The following is a 27,032-nucleotide window of genomic DNA, read 5'->3' on the forward strand; positions in this document are numbered from 1 at the left end:
TCAGAAGAGGTGATGCTGGCCGTTAGGGTCATTTCTTAATGCTAATGCACTGACGTTTCATTTGAGGAAAAAATATCATTTCTTTTAGGATACAGATATAGATTTTCACAAGAATGTGGGACAGTGTGGCAAAGTATTTTCACTTATGCTGTCATCAAACTTAGTGGTCCTAAGACTTGGCTCTGTGAGATCACTCGGGCAGGAATGAACCAAGAAGTTGGTGAGCAATGGGAAGAAACTAGTATTGGGCTTTTGCAATAGTCCAGTAGGTGAGAGATGATGGGGACCTGCACTAAGGCATTGATGGTGGGTGGGTGAGGGAGAGGGATGGATGAGAGGAGCTGGATTTAAACAATATTTATGAGGTAGAGTTTGAGGTAGAGGGCTAGGTGGTTTGTTGGGAAGGAAGGAGGAGGAGATGTTAAGATTTATTCTCAAGTTTAGCTTTAGATGATTGGATTAATATTTATGAATAAGACTGGGAATGAGGGAGGGACAGTGGATTTGGCAGGGGAGGAGGGAGGTAATAAGTTTATCCTGGCACATGCTAAATAAGAGATGCTTATAAGATATCAAGGCAGAGATATTCTGTTGGTTGCTGGAAATGTGGATGTAGAGCTTGGAGAGGTCTGGCCAAAATCAAGAGATAATGGGAGTTAGAGTTGGAGCATGGAGTCAATAGTTGAAAATATGAGCATTTAAAGTATGAGTTACCCTGGAACGTATAGGGGATGATTGTTATACAGCAGAAACTAACACAACATTGTAAAGCAATTATACTCCAATAAAGATGTTAAAAAATAAAACAACAATTATACTAAAAACAAAAAAAGTAAAGAAAGTATAGGGAATGAAAACAGAAGAGATAAAGAATGGAACCTAAGGAAACACCAACAATAAAGGGATGGGAAAAGAAATGCCTTAAGAAGAGAGATTCAGAAAGAAAACCTAAAAAGGTAAGAGAAAGCCAAGGAGAGCCTGAACCCAGTAGCCAAGGGAGAGTGTGTTTTGAGACCAAAGTTTCTAGAAGAAGTGCCAAAGCTGCAGATTAGACAATAAGGAGAATGAGAAGAGGTATCGTATTTTCTATTCTTCTAGCACCTCCCACCCCTGCCCTCTACCCCTGCCCAACAGTGTAATGTTTTTGGGAATTGGGATGCACTTTATAATATTTCCTACCCACAGACCCTTAATCCCTCCAGCAAAAACCCTTAAAACTCTAATGGTACATTTTATAGTGGGAGAGATGTGGTGATTGGGTTTGAGAATTTGGAGCTTATAAATATCCTTGGTGAAAACAGACTTAGAATATTAAGAGGTTAAACAGCAGAAGTTACGAAAGTAGGAACAATGAGCTTATTAGATAACTCAAGAAGTGAGGTAGTAGAGGGAAAGAGAGAGCTGACGTGAGGGATGAGTTGGATCAAGGGAAGAATGTTGCAGACTAGAGTGGACTTGATGATGTTTGAAGGATAAGAGCCAACAGGGGGGATTCCCTGGCGGTCCAGTGGTTTAGGACTCTGTGCTTTCACCACCAGACCCAGGTTCAATCCCTGGTCAGGAAACTTAAGATCCTGCAAGCTGCACAGTGCGGCCAAAAAAAACCCCAAAAGAGCCAATGGAAGGGAGATGGACTCATTCATTAACAAATATTTATTGAGCAAAGAGTATATGTCAAGCACTGTTCTAGGCACTGAGGATACAGTGGAAAGCAAAACAAAATCCTTAGCTTCACAGGGTTTATGTTCTGGGTGGAGGGGTGGGGTGAGGGCAGACAGATAATCATCAAAAAAAAAAAGTAGGGGCTTCGCTGGTGGTACAGTGGTTGAGAGTCCGCCTGCCGATGCAGGGGACACGGGTTCGTGCCCCGGTCCGGGAAGATCCCACATGCCGCGAAGCAGCTAGGCCCGTGAGCGATGGCTGCTGAGCCTGCGCATCCGGAGCCTGTGCTCCGCAACGGGAGAGGCCACAACAGTGAGAGGCCCACGTACCGCAAAAAAAAAAAAAAAAAAGTAAGATGTATGGTATGTTAGTGATAAGTACTAAGAAAAAATCAAAGCAGGAAAGGGGGTTGAGAAGTATTGGGAGGTTACAATTTTACATAGGGTGGTAAAATAGAAGGTGATTGGGAAGAAAGACCTTAAAGAGGTAAAGGCCAGCATGTGGCTCTCTCTGGGAAGAATGTTCCAGGTGGCGAGGCCAGCAAATACAAAGTCCTGCAGAGAAATTAAGTGTTTAAGGAAGAGCAAAGAAGCCAGTGTGGCTGAGTTGAAGAGAGGTGACAAGGAGGTGAGAGCTGAGGGACTTCCCTGGCGGTCCAGTGGTTAAGTCTCCATGCTTCAAATGCAGGGGGTGTGGGTTCGATTCCTGGTCAGGAAATAAGATCCCACATACTGTGCGGCCAAAAAAAAAGGGGAAAAAAATGCAGGAGGTGAGAGCTGAGAGGTGGATTTGAACTAAACAGACTGTCTAGGGTCTTGCAGGCCATTGTTAACCTTTGGCTTTCCTTATAGTGAAATGGGAAACCACTGTGGGTTTTGAGCAGAGTAGTGACTGGATCCAGTTCACATTTTGATAGGCTCCCCGTGGCTACTATGTGGAGAATAGACAGAAAGGGGGCAAGGGTAGAAGAGAGAGATCAGTTGGGAGACTACTTCAATAATACCAGTGAGAAATGATTGTGTCTAGTCCTAGGTGGTAGCAGTAGAAGTTGTGAGAAGTGATTGGATTTTTAAAAATAGAGGTAGAGTTGATTTACAATATTATATTACTTTTGAGTATATAGCACAGTGATTCAAAATTTTTATAGATTATACTCTATTTAAAGTTATTATAAAATATGGGCTATATTCCCTGTGCTGTACAATATATCCTTGTAGCTTATTTATTTTATACGTAGTAGTTTGTATCTCTTAATGCCCTGCCCCTATCTTGCTCCTCCCCCTTCCCTCTCCCCACTGGTAACCACTAGTTTTTTCTCTATGTCTGTGAGTCTGTTTCTGTTTTGTTACATTCATTCATTTGTTTTATTTTTTAGATTCCACATATAAGTGATAACATACGGTATTTGTCTTTCTCTGTCTGACTTATTTCACTAAGCATAATACCCATCTATGTTGTTACAAATGGCAAAATTTCATTCTTTTTTATGGCTGAGTAGTATTCCATTGTATATATATATACCACATGTTCTTTATCCATTCATCTGTTGATGGACATTTAGTTTGCTTCCATATCTTGGCTGTTGTAAATAATGCTGCTGTGACTAATGAGGGTGCATGTATCTTTTTCTTGAATTTGTGTTTTTGTTTTCTTTGGATATATACATGGGAGTGGAATTGCTGGATCATATGGTAGTTCTATTTTTAGTTTTTTGAGGAACCTTTATATTGTTCTGTAGTGGCTGCACCAACTTATATTCCCAACAACACTGTACAAGGGTTCCTTTTCTCCACATCCTCACCAACATTTGTTAGTTGTGTTCTTTTTTTTTAAATATTTATTTATTTATTTATTTATTTATTTTTGGCTGTGTTGGGTCTTCGTTGCTGCACGCAGGCTTTCTCTAGTTGCAGCGAGTGGGGGTCTACTCTTTGTTGCAGTGCACAGGCTTCTCAGTGCAGTGGCTTCTCCTGTTGCAGAGCACGGGCTCTAGGCGCACGCGCTTCAGTAGTTGTGACACGCGGGCTCAGCAGCTGTGGCATGCGGGCTCAGTAGTTGTGGCTCGCAGGCTCAGTAGTTGTGGCACACGGGCTTAGTTGCCCCACGGCATGTGGGATCTTCCCAGGCCAGGGCTCGAACCTGTGTCCCTTGCACTGGCAGGCGGATTCTCAACCACTGCGCCACCAGGGAAGCCCAGTTGTGTTCTTTTTGATGATAGCCATTCTAACAGGTGTGAGGTAGTATCTTGTGGTTTTGATTTGCATTTCTCTGATGATTAACAATGTTGAGCATGATTACTATTTTTGACAACATATTTTACATATTTCTCTTTTGTGTATCCCTTAACTGCTTATTGCAGATATAGATGATTTTACCACTTTTGTCTTTTTAACTTTTCTACTAGCTTTGTATGTGGTTGACTTACTACCTTTACTGTATATTTGCCTTTACTGATGAGCTTTTTCCTTTTGTAATTTTCATGTCTTTAGTTGTGGCCTTTTCTTTTGTCTTAGAGAAGTCCCTTTAACATTTCTTGTAAAACTGGTTTGGTGGCGCTGAACTCTTAGTTTTTGCTTGTCTATGAAACTTTTGATCTCTCCATTAAATCTGAGCAAAAGCCTTGCTGAGTAGAGTATTCTTGGTTGTAAGTTTTTCCCTTTCATTACTTTAAATATATTGTGCCACTGTCTTCTGGCCTGCAGAGTTTCTGCTGAAGAGTCAGCTGATTATGCTTGATATAACCTTAGAGGTCTCTTAAACTTTCCTCATTTCTTTTCATTCCTTTTTCTGTTCAGCATCAATCAATGATTTCCTCTACTCTGTCTTCTGGTTCGCTGATCCATTCCTCTATATCGTTTAGTCTGTTGTTGATTCCTTGTAGTGTATTTTTCATTTCAGTTATTGTATTCTTCATCTCTGTTTGGTTCTTATTTTTATTTTCTCTCTGTTAAAAACTTCTAACTTCTCACTCTGTTCATCCATTCTTCTCCTGAGTTCTTTGATCTTTATAATCATTACCTTGAATTCTTTATTGGATAGGTTGCCTATCTCCACTTCACTTAGTTTTTCTTCTGGGATTTTATCTTGTTTCTTCCTTTGGAACATGTTCCTCTGTCACCTCATTTTGCCTAAGTTGCTGTTTTTATTTCTATGTTTCTGGCAGGTTGGTTATATTTCCCAACCTTAGAGAAGTGACCTTTTGTAGCAGATGTCCTATGAGTCCCAGCAGCACACTCCCCTCTGGTCACCAAAGCTATATGCTCTAGGGGTGCCCCCACGTGGGCTGAGTCCTTCTGTTGCGGCAGGCTGACTGCTGTGGATGGTCTGGTAGGTGTGGCTGGCCCCCAGTCTGGTTGGTTGCCAGGTCCTGCCTTGTGTGGGGGCTGCTAGCTGCTGGTTGGTGGGGTTGGGTCACGAGGCAGCTGCCTGAAGAACCCCAGGGGTCTCAAGACTAGTGCTGGCTCACTGGTGGGCAGAGCCAGGTTCTGGGGTGGTAGTTGTGGCGTCAGGGTTCCCTAATCTAGTGTTGGCCTGGTGGTGGGTGGAGCTTGTTCTTGACATGGCTAGCTGTGGGTTCTGGGGTGTCCTAAAGCTGGTGCTGGCCTGCTGGTGAGTGGAGCTGAACCTGGGGCAGCTGGCTGAGTAATCCAAGGTATCTCAGAGCTGGTGTTGATCTGATGGTGGGTGGGGCTAGAGCCCAGGGGATCCCAGGGATAATGTTGGCCCACTGGTGGGTGGACCCATGTCTCAAGGTCTCTGGCTACAGGGCCCTGGGGGTCCTGAAGCTGGTGTCAGCCTGCTCATGGGTGGGGCTGGATCTCAGGGAGTCCCAGGGCTGGTGCTGGCCCACTGGTGGACAGAGCCAGGTCCTAGAGTCTCTGGCTCCAGAGCCCAGGGGTCCAAGAGCAGGTGTTGGACTGCTGGTGGGTGGGGCCAGTTCCTGGCACAGCTGGCTGCAGGATCTGGGATGTACTGGAGTTTGTGTTGGCCTGCTGGTAAGTGAGGCCCCATCTCAGTGTGGCTGGCTGAGCGGCTCAACTTGCCTCAGAGCTGGTGTTGATCTGCTGGTGGGCAGAGCTGGGGCCCAGTAGGTCCTGGGGTTGGTGCCTACCTGCTGGTGGTGGGCTGGGTCCTTCCATGGCAGGATGCAGGGCTGCGGTTGTCCTGGGGCTGGTGTCTGCCCGCTGGTGGGTGGGGCCAGGGCCCGGGGTGTCCTGGGGCTAGTGCCTGCACACTGGTGTGTGAGGCTAGGTTCTGGGCCCTCTGGTGGACAGGGCTGTGTCCAGGGATGGCTCTGGGCTCAGGGAATCTTAAGGCAGCCTGCCTGCTGTGGGTGGAGCTGTGTCCTGGCCTGGCTAGTTGCTTGGCCCCAGGCATCCCAGTACTGGTGCTTACTGGCTGGTGAGCGGGGCTGGGGCTAGGTCCCAAGACTAATAAGGTAGAGGGAGGATTCCAAAATGGAGCTTGCTAGCACCTGTGTCCACACAGTAGAACGAGCTCCAAAAAATGCCTGCTGCCAGTGCCTGTGCCCCCAGGGTGAGCTCCAGTTGCCTCCTGCCTCTCTGGGAGACTCTCCAAGATCATCAGGTGGGTCTGAGCCAGGTTCCTTTCAGATGACTGCTTCTGCCCTGGTTCCTGGAGCGTGTGAGATTTTGTGTGAGCCCTTTAAGAATGGAGTCTCCATTTCCCATAGCTCTCTGGGTCTCCCAAAAGTATGTCCCATTGGCCTTCAAAGCCAAACGTTCTGGGGGCTTGACTTCCTTGTGCAGGACCCTAGGGCTGAGGTGCCCCATGTGGGGCTCAGATCCTCGCTTTTTGGGGAGAACCTCTGCAATTGTAATTATTCTTTCCTTTGGGGGGTCACCCACCTGGGGATATGGGTCTTGACTGTGCCGTGCCTCTGCCCCTCCTGCCCATCTCATTGTAGTTCCTTCTTTATATCTTTTCTGGTAGGTTCTGGTCTTTCTCATCAATAGTTGCTCTGTAAATAGTTGTAATTTTGGTGTGCCTATGAGAAGATATAAGCTTCCTACTCTACCCTCTTGGGAGCTCTCCCAAGAAGTGATTGGACTTTGAAGGCAGAGCCAATAGTATTTCCTGACTGGATCCAGATGGGAAACAAAGAGAGAAGGAAACTTGTTTCCAAGGTTTTGGGCCTTCCAAAAACGAGAAGGATGGAGTGGCCTTGAGCTGAAGTGGGAAGACTGTAGGAGGAACATGTTTGAGTGGGAAGCTCAGGATCCCAGTTTTGGATGTTTTAAGTTTGAGGTGCCTTTGATAAGAAATGCCTGTTTGAGGATTTCCCTGGTGGTCCAGTGGTTAAGACTCCCCACTTCCACTGCAGGGGGCGCAGGTTCGATCCCTGGTCAGGGAACTAAGATCCTGCATGCTGCGCAGCGTGGCCAAAAAAAAAGAAAAAAAGAAAAAAGAAAAGAAATGCCTATTTGACATGGAGATTTTGAATTAAGCAGATCAATATACAAGTCTGGAGTTCAGGGGAGAAGACTGTGCTGGAGATACAAATTTGGGTCATTAGGTGGTGTTTAAACTCAGTGAGACTGGACTTAAATTCAACGAGACTGGATGAGAGCACCAAAGGAGTGAATGTAGATAGAAAAGAAATTCCAAGGACTGAGCCTTGGGATGCTACAAATTTAATGGTTGGGGACAAGAGGAGAAATCGTCCAACAAGACTGAGACAGAGTGTGTGTGTGTGTGTGTGTGTGTGTGTGTGTGTGTGTGTGTGTGTGTGTTGGGGTGGGAGGAGGGGATAAACTAGGAGAGTATGTTGTCCTGAAATCCAAGTAAAGAAAGTGTTAAGAGGAGGAAGTGGTTGGCTGGATCTAATGCTGCTCCTGGGTCAAATAAGGTGAAACTGAGAATTGACCATTGCATTTAGCACAGTGGAGGTCCATGGTGATATCGGTAAGAGCCTGTTTGTTGGAGTGCTGGGAGCAAAATTCTCACTGGAGTTCATCCTATTGCTTCTCCTCTCCCCCTCCTTCCTCCCTGAACTAAGGAGAAATCAGTGGTACCTGAAGAACATGGTTGAGTGTGAGGGAGGCATGGTTCCTCAAAGGAAATTCAGAGTCCTAGTACCAGAAGAAGGGGAAATGGATTCTTGGCAGACAATACAGCAAATGTTCACTTTAGCTAGAAATAGCCTGTTTCTGTCCTGTGTATCCTATTTACAGTCTCTAGCATCAGTTCTCTGTAAAGATTTTTAGGAATGGAAACTTTTATAGGAAGGCATATAAACCCCTGGTGCTGATAGACCATCCAGATTGCAGACATTTTCTCTGAAAGAAAAGCCAGAGACCCTACAGGGCTAGGAAGTGTGTTCTTTTACAAATGTGTCTTTCTCAGTGAGCTCACTCCAGGATTCAGACTGTGAAGATAGCCCAAACCCCAGGCTCCTAGTCACTGTTACACTTTCCAGAACTGCCTTATGGTTTCATGTGGTATATCTGTTTGCAAAATCCAGTGATTTGGAGGACTTTACACTTTAAGAGAGGATAAGGGCAGGGTATGAGTAGGAAATCACAATTCAAACATGGTCTAGATATTTCTGCATTTGGCATTTTAAAAAGACTCAGTGAAAAAAAATAAAAAAATAAAAAAAAATAAAAAAAAATAAAAAGACTCAGTGAATGTTAGTGCTGGAAGGGACTTGAGTATTCTCAAATCTCTTCATTAAAACAGAATTAATTACATTGCTGTCTTTTAAAATTACACAAATAATACAAGTTTATTACAGGAAATTTGGGATACATAAAGAACAAGTAAGAAAATAAAAATTCTCTGTAAGCTCACTGTTCATACCTCTTTGTCATGTCCTTCTCTTGTTCTCTTCTTTCTCCTACTTTTTATTGTTTATTATTAATTTTTTAAAAATTTGGAGCCATGTTTTTCATACTGATTGTAATCTTCTATTTTACTTCATAATTTGTCATGGCAATCAAATGGCTTTTACCATATGATTTTTAATGACTGCATATAGTATTCCATCATTTGAACATATACCATATACTTATTTAACGATTACCTTTTATGGAATATTTAGGAAATTTCCAAATATTTTACTATTATAAAAACTGTTGTGGATCAATCTCAGTGCATGTCTTTGAAGATGTCTTTAGGATATATTCCTAAAAGTAGAATTTCTAAATTGTTCTCCAAATTACAGCAGTATCTGAGTGACAGAAACACTGACGTCCTGAGTTAGGAAGGAATATGCCCAAGTTACTCAGCTAGTCAGTGGCTGAGTGTGTTTTGGAGTCCAGCTCCCTGTCTTTTAGAGACCCTTTTCCTTGACACCATGCTTTCCTTGACACCAGCTTCTTTTTAGTGATGTCCTGCAGGAACCCTTAGACCTTGATGACATATAAATTTTTCCTGCAAACTATGTGGCTCCCACTCATGCCAAACTAGTCCTCTAATTCATCTGTGGGCGTGAACTCTGAACAGTTAGAGACACCTTTTTTCATGAGAGACGATGGTGCTCCTCAGATACCTTTCCCCTTTAGGGTGATAAATATTTCTTTATTAGTCAAGAGCCATACCCACTAGACATTTCCTCATACACATGAAGTGTTCCTGAGGTTTCTCTGACTTCTTTTTGCCCTTACTGTTTATATACTTTCTTTCCAAAATCCTGCTTCACAGTAGTGCTTCTCGATAGGAAGGCCACCTTTCAGTGGACTCCAGTGATTGAGTCCCCCTCCTACCCGAGTTGTGGTTCACTTTGACTCATCCCAACCCATCCAACCAGTTGGCAGAAACACAGCAAGGCCTACACGTTGGAGCAAGTTGTACTGGTGGCTCTCCCATAACTGAGAAACTTTTAAAAGGCAATGGCGATTTGGCCAATTCTTAGCCTATAAGACCTTCCCCAATTTACAAATATATTTATTAGGTTGAAGCTTTTGAAACTGACAGTTTTGTACAGTCAAAAATTGTCAAGTATTGGCAATTTCTTATGATTCATCCTAATATATAAAATGATCCTAGATGTCAAAAATATGCTATAGAAAGCATACCAGTTACACATCTCAGAATATCCCCAAGATAGATTCCAGAAGGTCTGCCACTGACCCCTGAACACCCAACCAGGGCTGTGTTTCTCACATATCAAAAGGCAGTTTTTTGTTTTTTTTAAAAAAATGTCCATTGTTGTTGAAGAGGTGGCCCAAATTGTTGGCGAGATTGTTGGCAATGGGTAAACTTTTTTAGAGGGAAATGTGGCTCTAATTATTCAAAGCCTTAAAAATGTGTACACTCTGACCCAGAACATCTACTATGAAAACTCACCCTAAGTAAAGCAGCCTGGATGTGTGCATAGATGTGTCTTCAAGGATATTTATTAGAGCATTGTTTGTAATGGTGAACAACTATAAATAACCTAAAGTAATGTATATGTCTAGGTGAAACAACCAAATAATTAAATGATGTTGTGAAAGAATTTCCAAGGACAAGAGATAAAAAGCACTGTTGGGAGAAAAACAAGTTATAAAGTTGAACAATCAAGACCCATTTTGTTAAAATATTTAATAAATGTAGACATGAAATATACACAGGAGGAAGACTGGCAAGATATATAGTGAAATATTAAAAGGACTATTTATGGGTGATCAAAAGAGTGAATTTTATTTTCCTCTTTTATACTTTTCTGTATTTTCCAAATTTTTAGCAGTAAGCATATAATATTTTGCAATCATAAAAAAATCTGTCATGGAAAACTTTTAACGTTAAATGAAAAGTAACTAATTGACTAGTAAAAAATTAAGCAGGTAAGAAATATTCATGAATTTCAAATAGCAGAAGCAGGTGAAATAAGAATGAAAGTGAAATGAGGAAATTATATTGGATTAAAAAAGAACATGTGTTTACAAAACTGAAAACTGTTAAACTCTTAACATATGGGTATAGTAAGGTTGGCAACGATGCTCCTTTGCCTGCCTTGTAAATGAAGTTTCCCAGCAAAGAACAACAGCTCCACTAGAGGACATGAGGAAATCAAATAAGTCTCAAAGCAGAACAGGCCTTGATAACCGCCTAGTTCAGTGGCTACAGGGATTTTTTTAAAAAATAAATTTATTTATTTTTGGCTGTGTTGGGTCTTCGTTTCTGTGCGAGGGCTTTCTCTAGTTGCGGTGAGCAGGGGCCACTCTTCATCGTGGTGCGCGGGCCTCTCACTATTGCGGCCTCTCTTGTTGCGGAGCACAGGCTCCAGACACGCAGGCTCAGTAGTTGTGGCTCACGGGCCCAGTTGCTCCGTGGCATGTGGGATCTTCCCAGACCAGGGCTGGAACCCGTGTCCCCTGCATTGGCAGGCAGATTCTCAACCACTGCGCCATCAGGGAAGCCCAGGAATTTTAAAATTTGATGGACTGGCAGGATTTTTCTTTTTAAAAAGTCAATATCAATTTTTACCAAAGTAATACATGCATATAATTAAAAGTCAAGTTTAATAATCATAGCAAAGAACTGCAGTCACCCATCCCATCACTTTCTACCCTCCCCTCACCCTTAAACCCTATTCTCTAGAGTAGCCCTTTACACCTTTTTAGGATTTCTTTTGCCATTTGTGCTTCCTCTGCTAATTTAGATGTTATCTGTTGCTTTCTATTGTGGTAGCTGAGTACTTTGCTTTCTTACATTCCCTCAGGGTTGTCCTCTCCATACCACCTCTATATAGTGATATCACAATTTTTGGTTAAATCAGTATCCAATATTTACCTTAGCATGTCTAGGTAAGTATTGTTTGTGCCTTAGATTTCCTTTCCTGTACAACTTTTCATTTTTGCTGGTGTTAATAAGGTCTCATTTCTTCATCTATGTCTCTAATAGTAATTTTTTTGCAAACCCTTTGATATAATTTCCTACATAGTAATCTTTTCTTTTTTGTCCCCCTTCTTTTCCTGTCTGTCCTTTTTTTAAATTTTATTTATTTATTTATTTTTTAAGGCAAATCCATTTATTATTTTTGGCTGTGTTGGGTCTTCGTTGCTGTGTGCGGGCTTTCTCTAGTTGCGGCGAGCAGGGGCTACTCTTCGTTGTGGTGCACAGGCTTCTCATTGCGGTGGCTTCTCTCATTGTGGAGCATGGGCTCTAGGCAAGTGGGCTTCAGCAGTTGCAGCATGCGGGCTCAGTAGTTGCGGTGCCTGGGCTCAGTAGTTGCGGCACGTGGGCTCTAGAGTGCAGGCTCAGTAGTTGTGGCCCACGGGCTTAGTTGCTCCATGACATGTGGTATCTTACCGGAGCAGGGCTTGAGCCCGTGTCCCCTGCATTGGCAGGCAGATTCTTAACCACTGAACCACCAGGGAAGTCCCCCTGTCTGTCCTTTTTTAAAACCTCCTTTCTGAATCTGTTGTCCTATTCTAGTCTAAGCTGGCTGCTCTCCTGGCCAGCTGCAGAGTTGTCTTGCTGGGCTTCCCTTGACCTCTCTCCTGTGTTGATTCTCAGTTTGTATTATATCTCTTCCTCTTTCTATGTTCACTACCTCATTTGGGTGGAGCATACCCTTCAGTAACTTCCTGAGAAAAGGTGCGTTGGAGGAAAAATGTTGAGGCCTTTGTGTATCAGAATTTTGAAGTTCAATGCTATTCTTATTCCCAATTATTTTTATATCACTTGTTCCTCCCACCCCACCCTCTGTTTCCAGGAAGCATTTAGGATTTTTTTTTTATCCCTTACGTACTAGAATTTATGCTGATGTACTTTGGTGTGTGTTTTTCATCCATTGTGTGTGTTAGGCATTCAGCCCCTCCCATCTGGCAACTCAGATCTTTCAGTTCTGGGAAATTTTCTCATATGGTTTCTTTGATAATTTCCTGCCCACGATTTTCTCTGTTCTCTCTTTCTAGAAGGCCTATTAGTCAGATGTCTCTCTTGTGGTAATAATAATTTTCATTTCATTTGTTTTCTCTCTTTACTCTTTGACAGTTGGCTCTACCTTCTAGGATATTTCCTCAACTTTATCTTTGAACCATTTGTTAACATTTCCTATTTCAGTTATTATAGTTTAAATTTTTAAAAGCTTGTTTTTATTTTCTGATCTCTTTAAACAAAACTGTACACACTTTTGGTCTCATAGATGTAATATTTTCTTATTTCTCTGAGGCTAGAAATTGAAGCTTTCTTCTGTTTCCTCTTTTTGTTGTTTGTTTTCATTTCTGTCTTTCATGTTGAAGACTTTCTTTTACATATTATTATTATCTTCACACAATTCTATCCGGTTGATATTATTATTATCCTCATTTTATAGTTAATGGGTCTTAGAGAGTATATTATTGTTTTATTTTTCTTACCATGGATGTCTGAAAAAGTCATCATGGACCAGCCACATCCACAGTCCAGCTTCTCAATCAAGTTGGATTCTCTATTGAATCCTTAAAGTTTCTTCTTACCCTCCTGTATTTTACCTCCCCACAATACCCAGAGACAGTTGTCTTACTATATTAGACAGCTCTGTTAGAAAGATCTGATCGTTCTAATGTTTAATTGAAACATTTCTTCTTCCCTGCATTTTTCCTCTGACATTAGCACTAGTTCTGTCCTCTGGGCCATAGAGATATGGACCAAATCTAAATGCCCCTCCATAGGATAGTCCCTTAGATATTTGAAAGGTTACTGTCATGCCTCCTCTGTCTGCCATTCCCCAGCCTGAAGAGGCCTAGTCTCTCCTACTGTATTTCACTCTTTTGTCAAGCTCCAGTTGACTAACATTTTGTAAGGTTTTGGATCAGCTCCTAGCTGTCGAGGTCTCACTTTAAGTGTAGTATCTGTAACTTAATGCAGACTCCAGATGTGCTTTGAAACACTGAGCCTTGAGTGGGATAATCTCATTTTATTTATATTTGTTTATTTATAGCAATTAAAAAAAATTTTTTATACAGCAGGTTCTTATTAGTTATCTGTTTTATACATATTAGCATGTATATGTCAATCCCAATCTCCCAGTTCATCCCACCAACACCCTCCCCCACCACTTTCCCCGCTTGGTGTCCATACGTTTGTTTGTGTCTTGCCATTGGTTTAGTTTTAGCCTGGGAAGTTTCATGTGCATCTTTTCCTAGTAGGTGATAGTTTTGATAAGTTTCTCACAAAGTTTAATTTCTGGGCTGCTTTTGATTAGTGTTATGGGGTTTTTTTTTTGTTGGGTGTGGGGAAGTGGGAGATCAGGGAGATGGGGATGCAGGGAGGTGAGGGGTTAGGGGAGGTGGGGATTCAGGGAGGTGAGAGATGCAGGCAGCTGGGGGTGTAGGGAGGTGGGGTCATGGAGCTGAGGGGTGAAGAGGTAGAGGGTGCAGGGAGGTGAGGGGGTACAGGTGGGTAGGGGCAGGGAGGTGGGACACAGAGTCTGCATCTAAGTCCTGTCTCCACAGGTCACCTGATTATTGCTGGAAAGCCTCTGTGAGGGTAGAGGCTCAGGGTTTGTTGCCAGGACTGAATAAGAAAGCCCATGAAAGCACTCATTACAGTGTCAGGAGGACAGCAGGCGCCCAACAAAAGTTAGGTACGATTAAGTGAGGTGAAGTTAAGATCTAAGAAATGAGAAGGCAGAAACTGGGGGAGGATGTGGCAAGGGGAACATACAGCAGGAAAAGGAAACAGCATATGCCAAGGCCCTGCATCGGGAAGAGGCTTGGTTCGCGTAAGGGACAGGGAGGGTGTCGGGGACGGAAGTGTCTAGTGAAGGGTTGGGGGTGGGGGACTCTATGTTAGTTACTGTTTTAACTTCTTAGGATTTCCTTTTCCAGGCCAGTTGCCCTTGACCTTGGATAGTATTAACCCCAAACGGAGGTGCTAAGGTGATATTGAAAATGGAAAGATCTTGTTAATGTAAAGTACATAAATAAAAAGTATAATATGCATATTTGAAAAGGAAAGCACAACATAAATAGGGTTGTTCCAGGCACCATGTTGAATGTTTTGTACACATTACCTCACCAGACCTTTGTAGTAATCTTAAGAGATGAGAACTACTGTTATTCCCATATTAGAAGTGAGGAAGTGAGGGCAATGCCTCATATAACTAGGAGGGCCAAAGGTGAGATGCAGACCTAGAAATGCCAGACTCAAGGCTGATAGTGTTGTTACCTAAAGAAATGAAGCTCACCCATTACACTTCGTGCTAATTATAGCTGATATTGTTGAATGGAATTATCTAATTTACTAAGGTATAATGCATCTTTCCCTTTTCTTTAAGAGAGCACACCAAACATTAAAAAAAAAATGTATTTGATAGGTCAAGGTGATGACATTGACATTCTGAGTATTAATTTTTATGGCTCCTTACGAGCAGTGATTGTCTTATTCATATTTATATATCCAGTACCAAGCACATTCCAGGCAATCAAATATGATTCATATCCGTGTGCGTATGAGTATATGAATGCACGCATAATTAATGGATGAATGAATGGATGAAATTATAAGACAGTAATGACTATTAAAGTTTTTAGGTCTATTATTATTTTTAGACTTATTTGCCCCTATACTAAATCCTAAATAGACTGCTTTGCTCTATGAGCTCATATGTCTGCTCTTTGTACATTTTTTCCCTCCTGTCAGTGTTCTAAATGGGATATCCGTAGACATGAGATATGCCTGCAGCTCTGCAGATGGGAGAGAGTGAAAGGAAGTTGCCCTGGTTAGTTCAGATCATCATGTCCAAGGGAGAGGAATAAACTCATGTTTGATCCAGGCCATGGCCATATTTAAGGGTTTTGATCTGAGGTGTGGGGTCCAGCTCCAGCGGCATCAGGGGAGTACATTCTTGGTCTGTAGCCAAATCGTCAGGTAGGGAGATCTGTCTGCGTGAGCAACAGGGGGACATCAGAAACTGAATTTAGATCCTACTTGAAAGGAGTGGACTGAAACCAGTAGATGGAGTCAGCCCCCTACCAATTTGGTTAACATATATGGCCAGACTCTAGTCCTGGAGTGGAAATGAAATGTAGACAGACAGACTGGTATACACTTTGGGATGGATTTAGCTAAAGAAGTTTTTCCAGATTCTCCCAAAGGGGAGGTTAGAGTCCTTCCAGGGCACTTGACCCCAGGCATGGGAGCAATCATGGTTTTTCAGACGCTCTCCCGCTAAGGTGAAAAAGTTCCTAATATGTTCCAGGACTTAGGTGGGGTTGCTCCTCAGGATGAAAACCAATCATATCTTTACCAGAGGAGGGCAAAGCTGGGCAGGGGCAAACAGAGAGGGACAAATTGCTGCTGGAAGTTCAGTGAGTAGGAGCTTCTTTCTCTTCTTTGGACCTTCTTCCCTCTGGCTTCTTAATGTCTTTCTCAAAACACACTGCTCTGACGTGTGTAGCTAATACTGCAGAGATAGTGCCATGAAGGCACTGATCTGCAGCGACCTATAAAGGACTTAGGTTGTGCCAGCCCCTATTAAGTGCTTGACTTTCACTACCTCATCTACTCCTACAACAGCCCTTTTTGTCCCCAACTTTATGGTTGATTTATTGAGTGAAGAACTGAAAATCACTTTGTGGGTGGTACATTTCCTTTGTGCATCACATTGAAAGTGAGATGTTGATAAACTGGGTGGGTGGATGTGTCCAGAAAGGGGAAGGATCCAGAGGCCACGTTATATAAAGAACATGTGCTGAAGCGGGTAGGGACATGAATGTGACTGGTACTAATATGGTAGTTCCAAGAAAAAATTGGAAACTTGCTCCTGGTCGATCAGGAAGTTTAGCCAGAGGACTTTAAGAGACTATCCAATATTGGAGGAAAGGGTAATTATAGGGCCATTTGGGGAAGTCCTGGGTCTTAGAACAGACAGTCATGAGCAGGGAGGAAGAGAGAGAGAATTTCCCTGTTGCCTTACTGACTTCATCCTGCATTAGTTCATCTAAACACTTCCTGTTTGTTTGTTTCTCCACAGTCTTTCTATTGTTTTATCTATTTCTGAATTGATTCCCTGAAAGCTCTAAGGATGCTTTTTAAAATTTTTTTATTTTTTTTATATCTTTATTGGAGTATAATTGCTTTACAATGGTATGTTAGTTTCTGCGCTATAACAAAGTGAATCAGTTATACATATGTTCTCATATCTCTTCCCTCTTGCATCTCCCTCCCTCCCACCCTCCCTATCCCACCCCTCCAGGCGGTCACAAAGCACCGAGCTGATCTCCCTTTGCTATGCGGCTGCTTCCCACTAGCTATCTACCTTACGTTTGGTAGTGTATATATGTCCATGCCTCTCTCTCACTTTGTCACAGCTTACCCTTCCCCCTCCCCATATCCTCAAGTCCATTCTCTAGTAGGTCTGTGTCTTTATTCCTGTCTTACTCCTAGGTTCTTCATGACATTTTTCATTGCAGCTCTATTTACAATAGCTCTAAGGATGCTTTTTAAAATTCTGGTCCTCTGTATCACAAGTCCTATTGGTTTTAGGATTCTTGGATGATAGTGGGAATGGCGAGGTGGAGACATAGAGAACATCTAAGATAAAAGGACACGGGGCTGGATGTGGAAGCCTTGTACTCCCAGCCACATACAGATTGGACAATTTCCCTTGCTATTTAGCCTCAGCTTTTACATACCTGAAAACGGGATTTATGTATGTGTGTATATGTATCCTCTGTGTCCTAGAGAGTTTTTCTGAGGATCAGAAAAGAGAGTGGACGTAAATGTGTTTGCAAACTGTTGTTGAGACCATCAAAATGTAAGGTTTTATGACTGTCACTATTGCTATTGTGACACTGCCATTTGCTGAACCTCATTTAATTTGGAAGCTCCCTAATTCACAGTGATTTGTGTAGTGGGGTCATTACCACGTTGGAGTCTTAAATGGAGACTTTATCCATGATTCCTGAAAGGTCAGCCACCCTGGAGTCACATGAGAACAGAAAGCAAATCTTGTTTGTGAATTGGCTTCAAGTACTGTCAGTTTCAAATGGAGGTCTTGGGGGGTCCTTGGCTGGCACATCAAGGGGGCATTTCAAAGAAAAGAGGCTAAACCTTGACTAGACCTCAGAGCACATGTGCACTCTTCTCTTTGCTACTCCCTTTCTAAAAAGGAAAACAAATTCTACTTACTTGGGTGTGTGTAACTTATGTGTATCTGCTTATTCTGATCCTTTTTCCCCAAGCCTTCCTTTGCTTGTTCCATTTTATACATGGTATAATCTTCTAACATGCCCAATTTTTATAAATATCTTCTATTTTAGGACTTTCACAGTATTCCTAGAAATTTTGCTTAAGTAGCACTGTGCCTTCTCTATTTCATAGGTCTGCATAAAAAACCCAATATCCATTTACATTCTTCCTAGCATTTTGATGGTAGGAAAAATATCTGAGTTTATTTTTAGGGCAAGTCACATAACAGAAAGGATAGCAAATATTTGTGGTTGCCTTGGGAACTCAGTTTCTAGATATTACTGATTATGGAAAGGAGGAACAGATTTGGAGATGGGACAATTTGGGGATCAAGAAATAGAACAGCAGGAGGCCCTGGAAGAGGGTGGAAGGAAGTAGAAGATCTATGTAAAAAATACAGGTTCCTAGTCAAATTTTTTTTCTTTTTGTCTGTTTCTGATTACTGTATACTGCCTTCCTGAGGGCAGAATATGGTGGGGATACTTTAATAACCAGGTAATTTTCTTCTTCAGTTTTGTTTTTTTGTTTTTTGTAGGAAAGATCAGGATAGCAATTTGGCTATTTGCCAAATTGTCCATAAGACAGAGTATCAAAGGAAAGAGACACTGAAGCCAAGAAATCCTGCTTTTTGTATTCCTGGATCTTTCTTGGAACAGCCCATCATGCGTGACATCTGAAGATACAGCACCAGCTGCTCATGAATACAAGTTCCTTAGAGTACCCAGACTTCATGGGAGCACTAAAAATATATTACGTGGTTTGTTGCCAGCATTTCCCGCACTGACTCTCACCAGCAACTCTTCACTCTGGCCAACCTCAGAGACATGGGGACTGCTGTGCGCTCTGATGTCTCATGTAGAGAGTCTCATGGGCTAACTGCAGGTGTGAAGGCCTGGAAAAAGATTCTGGCTTTACTCCCCAGCCACCCCAAGACCCTGGTAGACCCAGGAAGTGGAAATTCTGGAGACCAATACTTGTATGGCCTTCTGAGTTGCACACTGCATCTGACTTGCTGTTCCCCCGGGAAACAGTTGATATACACCCAGAATACTGAGGGCCTGTTGGAAAGCAGCCCTAGGCCTCAATGTTCTTCTCCTGGAGCTGGCAGACAATGAGGAGAGAGGGGAGAGTGTTACTTGTTGGGAGAGGAAGTAAAGCTGGAGGCTGGGGTGTGGTTAGAATTCAAGCATCAGGATCTGCAAGGCTCCAAGGCTCTCCCCACTCCATTCCATCAGGCCAGATTAGGATGGGGTGTGTTGCAGGGGGTTTAAGCCTAAGGGAGTGTGTATGTGTCAGGCACAGATGACACGGACTGGGTTCTTTTTTTTTTTTAATTAGTTTACCATTTTTTAATAGATTTATTTATTTATGGCTGCGTTGGGTCTTCGTTGCTGTGCAGGCTCTTTCTCTAGTTGCGGCGAGTGGGGGCTACTCTTCGTTGCGGTTTGCAGGCTTCTCATTGTGGTGACTTCTCTTGTTGCGGAGCACGGGCTCTAGGGTGCGCGGGCTTCAGTAGTTGTGGCTCACGGGCTCTAGAGCGCAGGCTCAGTAGTTGTGGCGCATGGGCTTAGTTGCTCCGCGGCATGTGGGATCTTCCCGGACCAGGGCTTGAACCCGTGTCTCCTGCACTGGCAGGCAGATTCTTAACCACTGCGCCACCAGAGAAGCCCCGAACTGGGTTCTTTTACCTGAGGTTATAGCAGTTGACAGGCCCATACGGAGAAGTCAGGAAACACAAGTAACAGGCTCTATTGCTGCATATCAGCTGGAATGGGGGCCCCTTTGTTGCGGTTGTAGTGCCAGCTCATGTGAATGGACAGCTACTGTGGAAGTCTCCCCCTCTGATCATTCTTGCATGGCAAAAACTCCACTCTTCTCTGATTCTGTTCTCTGTTCTGCAGCATCTGCTGCAGTAGCTGGACAACTCTCCTTTGTTGTCACTAATTGATTTCAGGAGGGTCTCTTGTTCCAGGCCAACTCCATTGATCTTTCCCCCAAAAGAAGGTAGGGTAGGGTATTCAAACATTCAGATGAACTGACTTCCAATCCTAGTTCTGCCTCTTACTAGCTATATGACCTCAGGTTGGTAAATTAACTTCTCTGAGTATCAGTTTTTCCACTGGTACAATGGGATTAATATTAGTACTTAGTTCATAGCTTTGTTATAAATATTAAATGAGATCATGCAAGCCCAGCCCACACTTTGGCTCAAGCAGCAGTTGCTGGAACAATCTTTTGTGGCCAAGATCATAAGGTCACAGGACTGGAAGGTTAGTCACAAAACCCAACCTAGCAACTTATGAGACAGAAACCATCTGTTGCAACTTTTCTCAGAGGATGGCTATGTAAACTGGCTCCACTTGGCTGAAGGAAGTGAGTAGGTGGTAGGTGGAAGTGGCAGGGATAGAAGAGAAAAGAGTTAAATGATTATCAGTTCCTCCTGGTGATTAAGAGCATAGACTTCCCAGAGTCAGACAGGCTTGTGTTCAAATTCCAGCTCTGCACTCAGTGTCTGTGTGACCGTGAGCACACTACTAGACTCTCTGCCCCCCAGTTTCCTCAAGCGCAAAGTGGGCTAATGATATCTACAGTGTTGGAGGATTTCGTGAATAATGCATGTAAAGTGCTTAGCACAGTGCCCGGTACCCAGCAAGCACATAACAAGTGATGATGAACATGACTGTGAGGATGACGGGAGCTTTCCTGGGCTAGAGTCCTGCTCCTTCCACCTGGGGAGGTGGGAAGGAGACAAGGTAGGTACTGGGCAAAACTGGGTGCTGGTGAAGTAAGAGATGTGTTAACTGAGGGCTTTATTTCTGAGCCACTCTTCTACTCCTGTTCCCTTATGTCCTCCCACCCTGCTGCCCAGTGCCTGGGAGCTGCCTAAAGCCCTTTGCTCCTAAACCATCCCAAGGGGTGGTTTGCCCCTCTCCTGTCTATACTACTTCCAAACTCCTATTCTTTCTGTTCAGCTATGCCACAGCCAGGTTTGGGGAACACAGTCCATCTCAACAATTCACTCTAAGGTGTGAAGGACCACACAACTCCCTTCTACTTTTAAGGTCACCAGACTATTTCTTCTTTAACTCCTCCAAATTGTAAATTAGTTGAGTGAGAAGCAGTGGGAGGTAGAGGGTACTTAGAGTACAAGGCCCTCCATATTGCCCTGAAAAGAACCTGAAAGCCAAACCTGGGGAAAGGGGCAGGATCAGCAGGAGAGGAAGAATGTGTGGGTTCCCTAACCTCCCTACTGCATCCCGCTTCTTTGCCTGAGAAAGTGAATCCTGATTCTAGAACATGAGGCTAATGTTGCTACCCAAGGGAGAGGGCAACTCAGGACTGACACCCACCAAGCCAGGGTCAGCCCTAGATTCTGGCTCCCCATACCCATTGTCAGCAGCAAAACTGGCTCCTAAAAGCACCAAATCCTGGGAGGAAAAGTATCAGCAAATGCTAAAGTGACAGGAATCTTTTCATCCACCCTAGGCTTTTCTATCATAAAAAAAAGAGGAACCTTGGAATTTTGGGAAATTAAAATTTTCAACCCATTTACAGATGTAAAAAGCCTCTGGTTACTCGGGTGTTGCATATTTGATTTTATATGTAGATTACAGATGCAGTTATGTCATCCCCGTCGTTTAATTTACAGTTCATTTGGCAGTTTCTTACACATTATTCGATTAAATTTAATCATCTTAACAACCTTGTCAAGTAGGTATTACCATTAATCCTCATTTTACAGCTGAGAAAACAAAGGGTGAGAATGTGAGTTTACTCAAGATCCCAGATCCGGTAACCTCTAGCTTTTGTTTTGCTTTTGTTTCTTGATTTAGGTGAGCGACCAACGTTAGAATGAACTGTAGAAATGTGCTGGGCTATGGACTTTGCATCTTCCAGTGTCAAGCGTAATAGGCTATATTAATTTCCAGGAAAAGAGCTGAGAGAGAAAAAAGGAGACTAAATCTATGATTCATGATACAACTTTTAGGGAAATTTGATCAGTCTAGTATTCCAAGTTTTATGTTGACCATCTTCTTTTTCTTTTTCGAATCAAAGTGTAACCTATTGAAATAGACATGCTGCTTCTACTCTACATAAACATGAAGCTCTATATGTTACAAAGAGCTTAGAAGGATGGACCTCCTAATTAATTAAGGGCCAGGAAGTCTATTTCTTATTTAAAGACACAGATGTTTTAGGATGGGGAGCGAATGTTAAAGATAATGTTTGTCTATATCAAAATACAAAGAAGCATGAGATTGGTAGCTCCATGAAGGGCTTTGGGTGAGAATACAAAGGAGAGTGAAAAGGACATTGTTGTATGAGAATAAGATAAGCCACCCCAGTCAAGTGGAGGCTTTGGATGAAGTGTTTTTCTTACAAATTACATAGCAAGGACAGGAGCAAAATAGACCATCAGTGGAATATTTCAACTAAGGGAGGACTTGGTACACTGGATATGCAAATTATTAGTACAGTATTTCAAAGATATTCTACCACATTGTCTTGGAGAAGTTGCTTAACCTATCTCATTTGCATTTTTCTTATCTGTAAAACAGGGGCTAAAACAGTACTTAACATTCAGGACCTTTAAGATTATTAAGTGAAAAAAAGTTCTGTGAAGTGCCTACTATAGTGCCTGGCCTGAAGAAGGTCACAATAGATGTTGGCAACCCTGTCCTCCACTATCTCCCACCACAACCCTGTATGAAATTCTGAAGCACTATAACTTTATGTAGACATTTATTGGAAATATAATTTTCCAAAAAATACAAAGAGTGAAAAATTCTTGATTTTCCTTGCAAGTTAGAGGAAGATATTAGTGCCCTTCTTCCTTGATTTAATTCTGATACAAAAGAAAGATATGGTTAGGAATGTAGGAGAAGTGACTAGTTCATTTAGGCATTGATAATCCTGAAGAAGAGAAACAGAAGGCAATCAGGCACATGGCTTCAATTTTTAAGAAGGCAGGTTTTTAAAAAAAAATCAGAAAGATGATAGGTGAGATATCATGGCCAGATTTGCTAAAGAATATGGCTCAAAAAGGTTAAGAGTCTAAAAATGAAATAACCAACTAAATGAGAAATATGCTCCTGTAATCACAAGTAATCTTAATGAATAAGAAAAGTGAAAGGCATTTAAAACACTCATTTGACCAGAGGGAGTTTGATAAGGAGCTCAGAAATTATGGGGGAGTTTTTTCTTTTATATTACATATTTCTCTATTTTCTAAAAATTCCTATGATGACCATAACTTTTATAAAAAAAAAAAAATTCCCCAGGTATTTGTACAATAGAGAAAAAAAGGTAAGTAATTGAGAAAATGTTTAGAAGCTAGGAGAATTCTTTTAAAAGCAGTGTCACTTGGGCTAAGTATCACTTGGAGATGAGACATGCAGGGGAAGAAATGCTAAAGATAACAAAAAAATGTTATTTTGGTTATGGTTCAGTGCAAGAACATGAACAGGAAGGGAGATGCACAATGATAATGGATTTTACAAAGGAATTGGAACCTCTGAACTTCCATTTTGCTTCAATCTAGAAAAATTCAGTTCAATCAATGCAAACTAAAACATGTATCATTAAGAAGTCATTGAAACAGATGGGAAGTTATTAAGAGAGCCCCTGACTTCTCTAAATAAGTTTAAAGAACATTACAGAGATGATGTTCTTTAAATTCTCAGAGTTAGTAATCTAAATCATAAAATATGGGAGAGGATGGATTCTGGAAACTCCACATGAGGTTGATTCTTGGCAAATCCTTAAAATAAACATGAAAGATTTATTAACACCTAGGACAAAAAAAGTCCCCAATCACTTGAAACTGACATAGTTTTACTAAGTCAAGTTATATCAAATTACCCCAATTTGATATGGGGTAATTATGGGGAAGACGTGCAGGAAGTTGTTAGAGTTAATAAATTTTGGTGGTCTCTCAAATATATAGAAATAGTGTACTTTATTTCAGCAAGAGGTTTACAAAATTTTTTGGTTATAGAAAATTTCAGACAAAAACAAAGAGAGCATGTACCATCAATAAAGTACACTGTACCCAGAAAAAAAAAATAAAGAGAGTAGTATATAGTATAATAAACCTCTACATACCCATTACCCATCTTCAACATTTATCAATACGTGTTCTGAGATTTTTGTTTCCTCTGTTACTCTCCCTTCCACCAAGCCTTTTTGTTGTTGGTATTGGAATTTTTTACAGCAAATCCCACATATTATGTAATTTTACTGGTAAGTACTTCAATATGAGAAAGATGTATAACAAAGTCTTTCATGATATGCTTAGCAGTTGCTAAGGCTAAAATTCACGTGCACTCTAGCTGTTTTATCCAGTGACAGTGTCTTGCTTGCTTGCTTGCCTGCCATCTTGCCAGGGTGCTGGCGTCGGGCTCAGTAGCTTTCTTTGGTATACCTTGGAATCCCTTACTCCACCTCTCCCCGCCAACCTCTGATGAAACCTCCTAGAGTGATTTTGAAGCTTGCTTCTTTGAGGAGCTGCTTAGGAATTCCCTTGCTGCTATTTCAACGCCCCCCTCCACCACTGTATTAAACAATCCGGAAGTCAGCTTTAGAAAGCTGGCTGGCTTCAGGGATGGTGAACCAGAGCTGCCTTTAAAAAGGAGCCTGGGGCTTCCCTGGTGGCGCAGTGGTTGAGAGTCCTCCTGCCGATGCAGGGGACACGGGTTCGTGCCCCGGTCCGGGAAGATCCCACATGCCGCGGAGCGGCTGGGCCCGTGAGCCATGGCCGCTGAGCCTGCGCGTCCGGAGCCTGTGCTCCGCAAAGGGAGAGGCCACAACAGTGAGAGGCCCGCGTACCACAAAAAAAAAAAAAAAGGAGCCTGGAAGTAGCTGAGGGAATTGCCTGTTGGGAACAGACTGGAGGTGTGCTGCCCCCATACCTTCACAGTCTCTTATAAAAAGAGACGTATGGGTGGGATGTGTTGAGTTGTTTACAAAAATAGCACAGAGAAAACCCCTCTGAAATCATGGGAAAAAGTTCCATGGTTGTGCCTTAAATATAAAGAATAAATTAGATACAGTCTTCACCCACTGTACCCCTAAAAGCTCTCACAACTTCTCTATTTTTTAAAATATCAGCCATTAAGTGGGAGGTAGCAGTGATTTTCAAAGTGTGGTCCCTGGACCAGCATCCGCAGCATTACCTAGAAACTTGTTAGAAGTGCACATTCTCTGGCCTCACCCCAGACATACTGAATCAGAAACTCTGAGGATGGGGTCCAGCAGTTTTTGTTTTAATAAACTTTCCTGGTGATTCTGAGCAGGTTTATGGCTGAGAACTGGACTATAGGACTATAGAAACTATGTCTTTAGAAGGTTCTCTAAAAGTTGTACAGAGCCTGCCCTTTGACACAGGCCTGAACAGGAAAACTGCAAGCTGAAGAAACTTCGCCTGTAACCACTGAGCCAGGGTGGGGAGTGCAGTTGACATTTGCTTAGTAAAATAGGTCATGTGGCAGGAGAGAAAAACTACTAATAGAGAAGAGCAAAACCAAGTGGAATCAGAATGACAAGGTAGTGGCCAATACACTCATCGTTACAAAACTAGAAAGTTCCTATTCAAATGACTATAGTTACTAATACATACCTACATAGAAAGGAATAAGATATGAATTGAGGTTTTCTTTTAATATGCTGTATTTTGTTTCACCTTGGAGACGTAGCTTGTGAAAATATTTTGTCTAGTAGGTCTGGTCAGTCCTTAACTGAAGCTCTATGTTGACAGGAAAATAGAAACTTGCTGAATTTTAAAAACATGACTTGGCTGCTACATAATTGGAGTTTTGTGGTAAAGAATCACAGATGCCAGAAGTGTGAAAAAGTTATGATCTTAATCATAACCATATTGACCATAACAACAACAGCAATAATCATCATAACTACAGTTACCATTTATTGAATGCCTACTGTGTGCAGACACTGCTGTGTGCTTAGCACTAGGGATAAAGTTGTGGATAAGCAGACCTGGTCCTTGCCCTCCAAAGCAGCGGTTCTCAACCTTGGCTACATATTAGTTGCACCAGGAAGCCATTAAAAAATAACAATGCCCAGGCTTCACCTCAGTGATTCTGATTTAATTAGTCTGGGATGGGACTCGCCGGTTGGTATTTTCACAAAGTTCTCCAGTGACTCTAAAGTGCAGCTAGAATTGAGAATGACTGATGAGGTGAAAGACTTAAGCATGTAGTTAATTAATTACAGTAGCCTTAAGTGATATGAGGAAAAATTTAGAGTGCTGTGAGGAGTGCCAGCTAGTGTGGGGCTCATGGAAGGGGTCTCTGAGGCATCCCTGAGGAAGAACTTGCACCTGGAATCTGAAGGCCGAGCAGAATATAGCTAAGCAAAGAGAGTGGGAGGAGAATGTTCTAGGCAGAGTTAAAAAATTGTGCGGGGGCCCGGTGGCAGGGGAAGAAAGGTGAAGTGAGGGCTGAAAGGAGGCAAAGAGTGAGGGAAGGGTGGAGATAAGGGAGGCTGGAAACCCAAGAAGGGGCAGGACAAGTAGGACCTATGGGTTACATGAAGGATTGTGGTCTTTATTCTAAAGTAATGGGAAGCTATGAAGGGTTTTAAGTAACTAGTGGGTGATGTGATCATATGGAGACTTTGAAAAGGCCACTGTGGCTGCAGTGTGGCAAACAAATTGTCGAGAGGCAAGAGTGGATGCAGGGAGACCAGTTAGGAGCCTGCTGTGGGAGGTGGTATTGGCTGGACTAAGAAGGTGGCAGGGTGATGGGGGGGGGGCGTGGGCATCAGAATCTTTGGGAGGTAGAATCCCAGGACTTGACACAAGCTCTCAGTAACATTTGCTGAATGAGCGGGCTCCTTGGATGTGAAGGACAAGGGTGAGGAAGGAATGGAGGACGATGCCATTGTTCTTGGGTCACGACTGGATGAGTAGTAGAGATGCTCACTGAGCTATGGGCATTGAACTATGGAGAGCTGGGGGAGGAACAGGTTTGGGAAAGCATGAATTCCGTTTGGGCAGAAAAGGTTTGAGGTGCCTGTGAGTTATCCAAGGTGAAAGGTCAAGGAGGCAGCTGAAAGGTCAGGACTACATATGTCTGGGCTAAATATAAGTTAGTGTATTTCCCACATATGGACAGTACTAACGGAGGCCATGGGGCTGGTTGGGATCACTCTAATCATTCTTTTCGTACAGAGCTCACTGCATCTTCACATCAGCTTCCCAAATTAAGTGATGGATGTTTTTAAAA

The 27,032-nt window shown here is 42.5% G+C and overlaps 1 protein-coding gene across 9 annotated transcripts in view; it reads left to right on the forward strand.

The window, feature by feature from the left end:
• Window positions 1-27,032, forward strand: part of ENTPD1 (ectonucleoside triphosphate diphosphohydrolase 1) — a 124,940-nt gene that overhangs the window by 35,478 nt on the left and 62,430 nt on the right. For 2 of the 9 annotated variants that reach the window (XM_032607362.1, XM_032607363.1), the window contains one exon: window positions 18,323-18,669. The exons of 5 other annotated variants lie outside the window; for them this stretch is intronic. In XM_032607362.1, coding sequence (XP_032463253.1) covers window positions 18,612-18,669 — 58 coding nt within the window. In that variant the 5' untranslated portion in view covers window positions 18,323-18,611. Of the gene's footprint in view, window positions 1-14,076; window positions 14,180-18,322; window positions 18,670-19,351; window positions 20,541-27,032 lie in introns of those variants that run through there. 2 more of the 9 variants (XM_032607364.1, XM_032607368.1) reach the window with 2 other exon arrangements.

Source organism: Phocoena sinus, chromosome 16 (assembly GCF_008692025.1).
Source record: "Phocoena sinus isolate mPhoSin1 chromosome 16, mPhoSin1.pri, whole genome shotgun sequence".
In the NCBI taxonomy this organism is placed as follows: Eukaryota; Metazoa; Chordata; class Mammalia; order Artiodactyla; family Phocoenidae; genus Phocoena; species Phocoena sinus.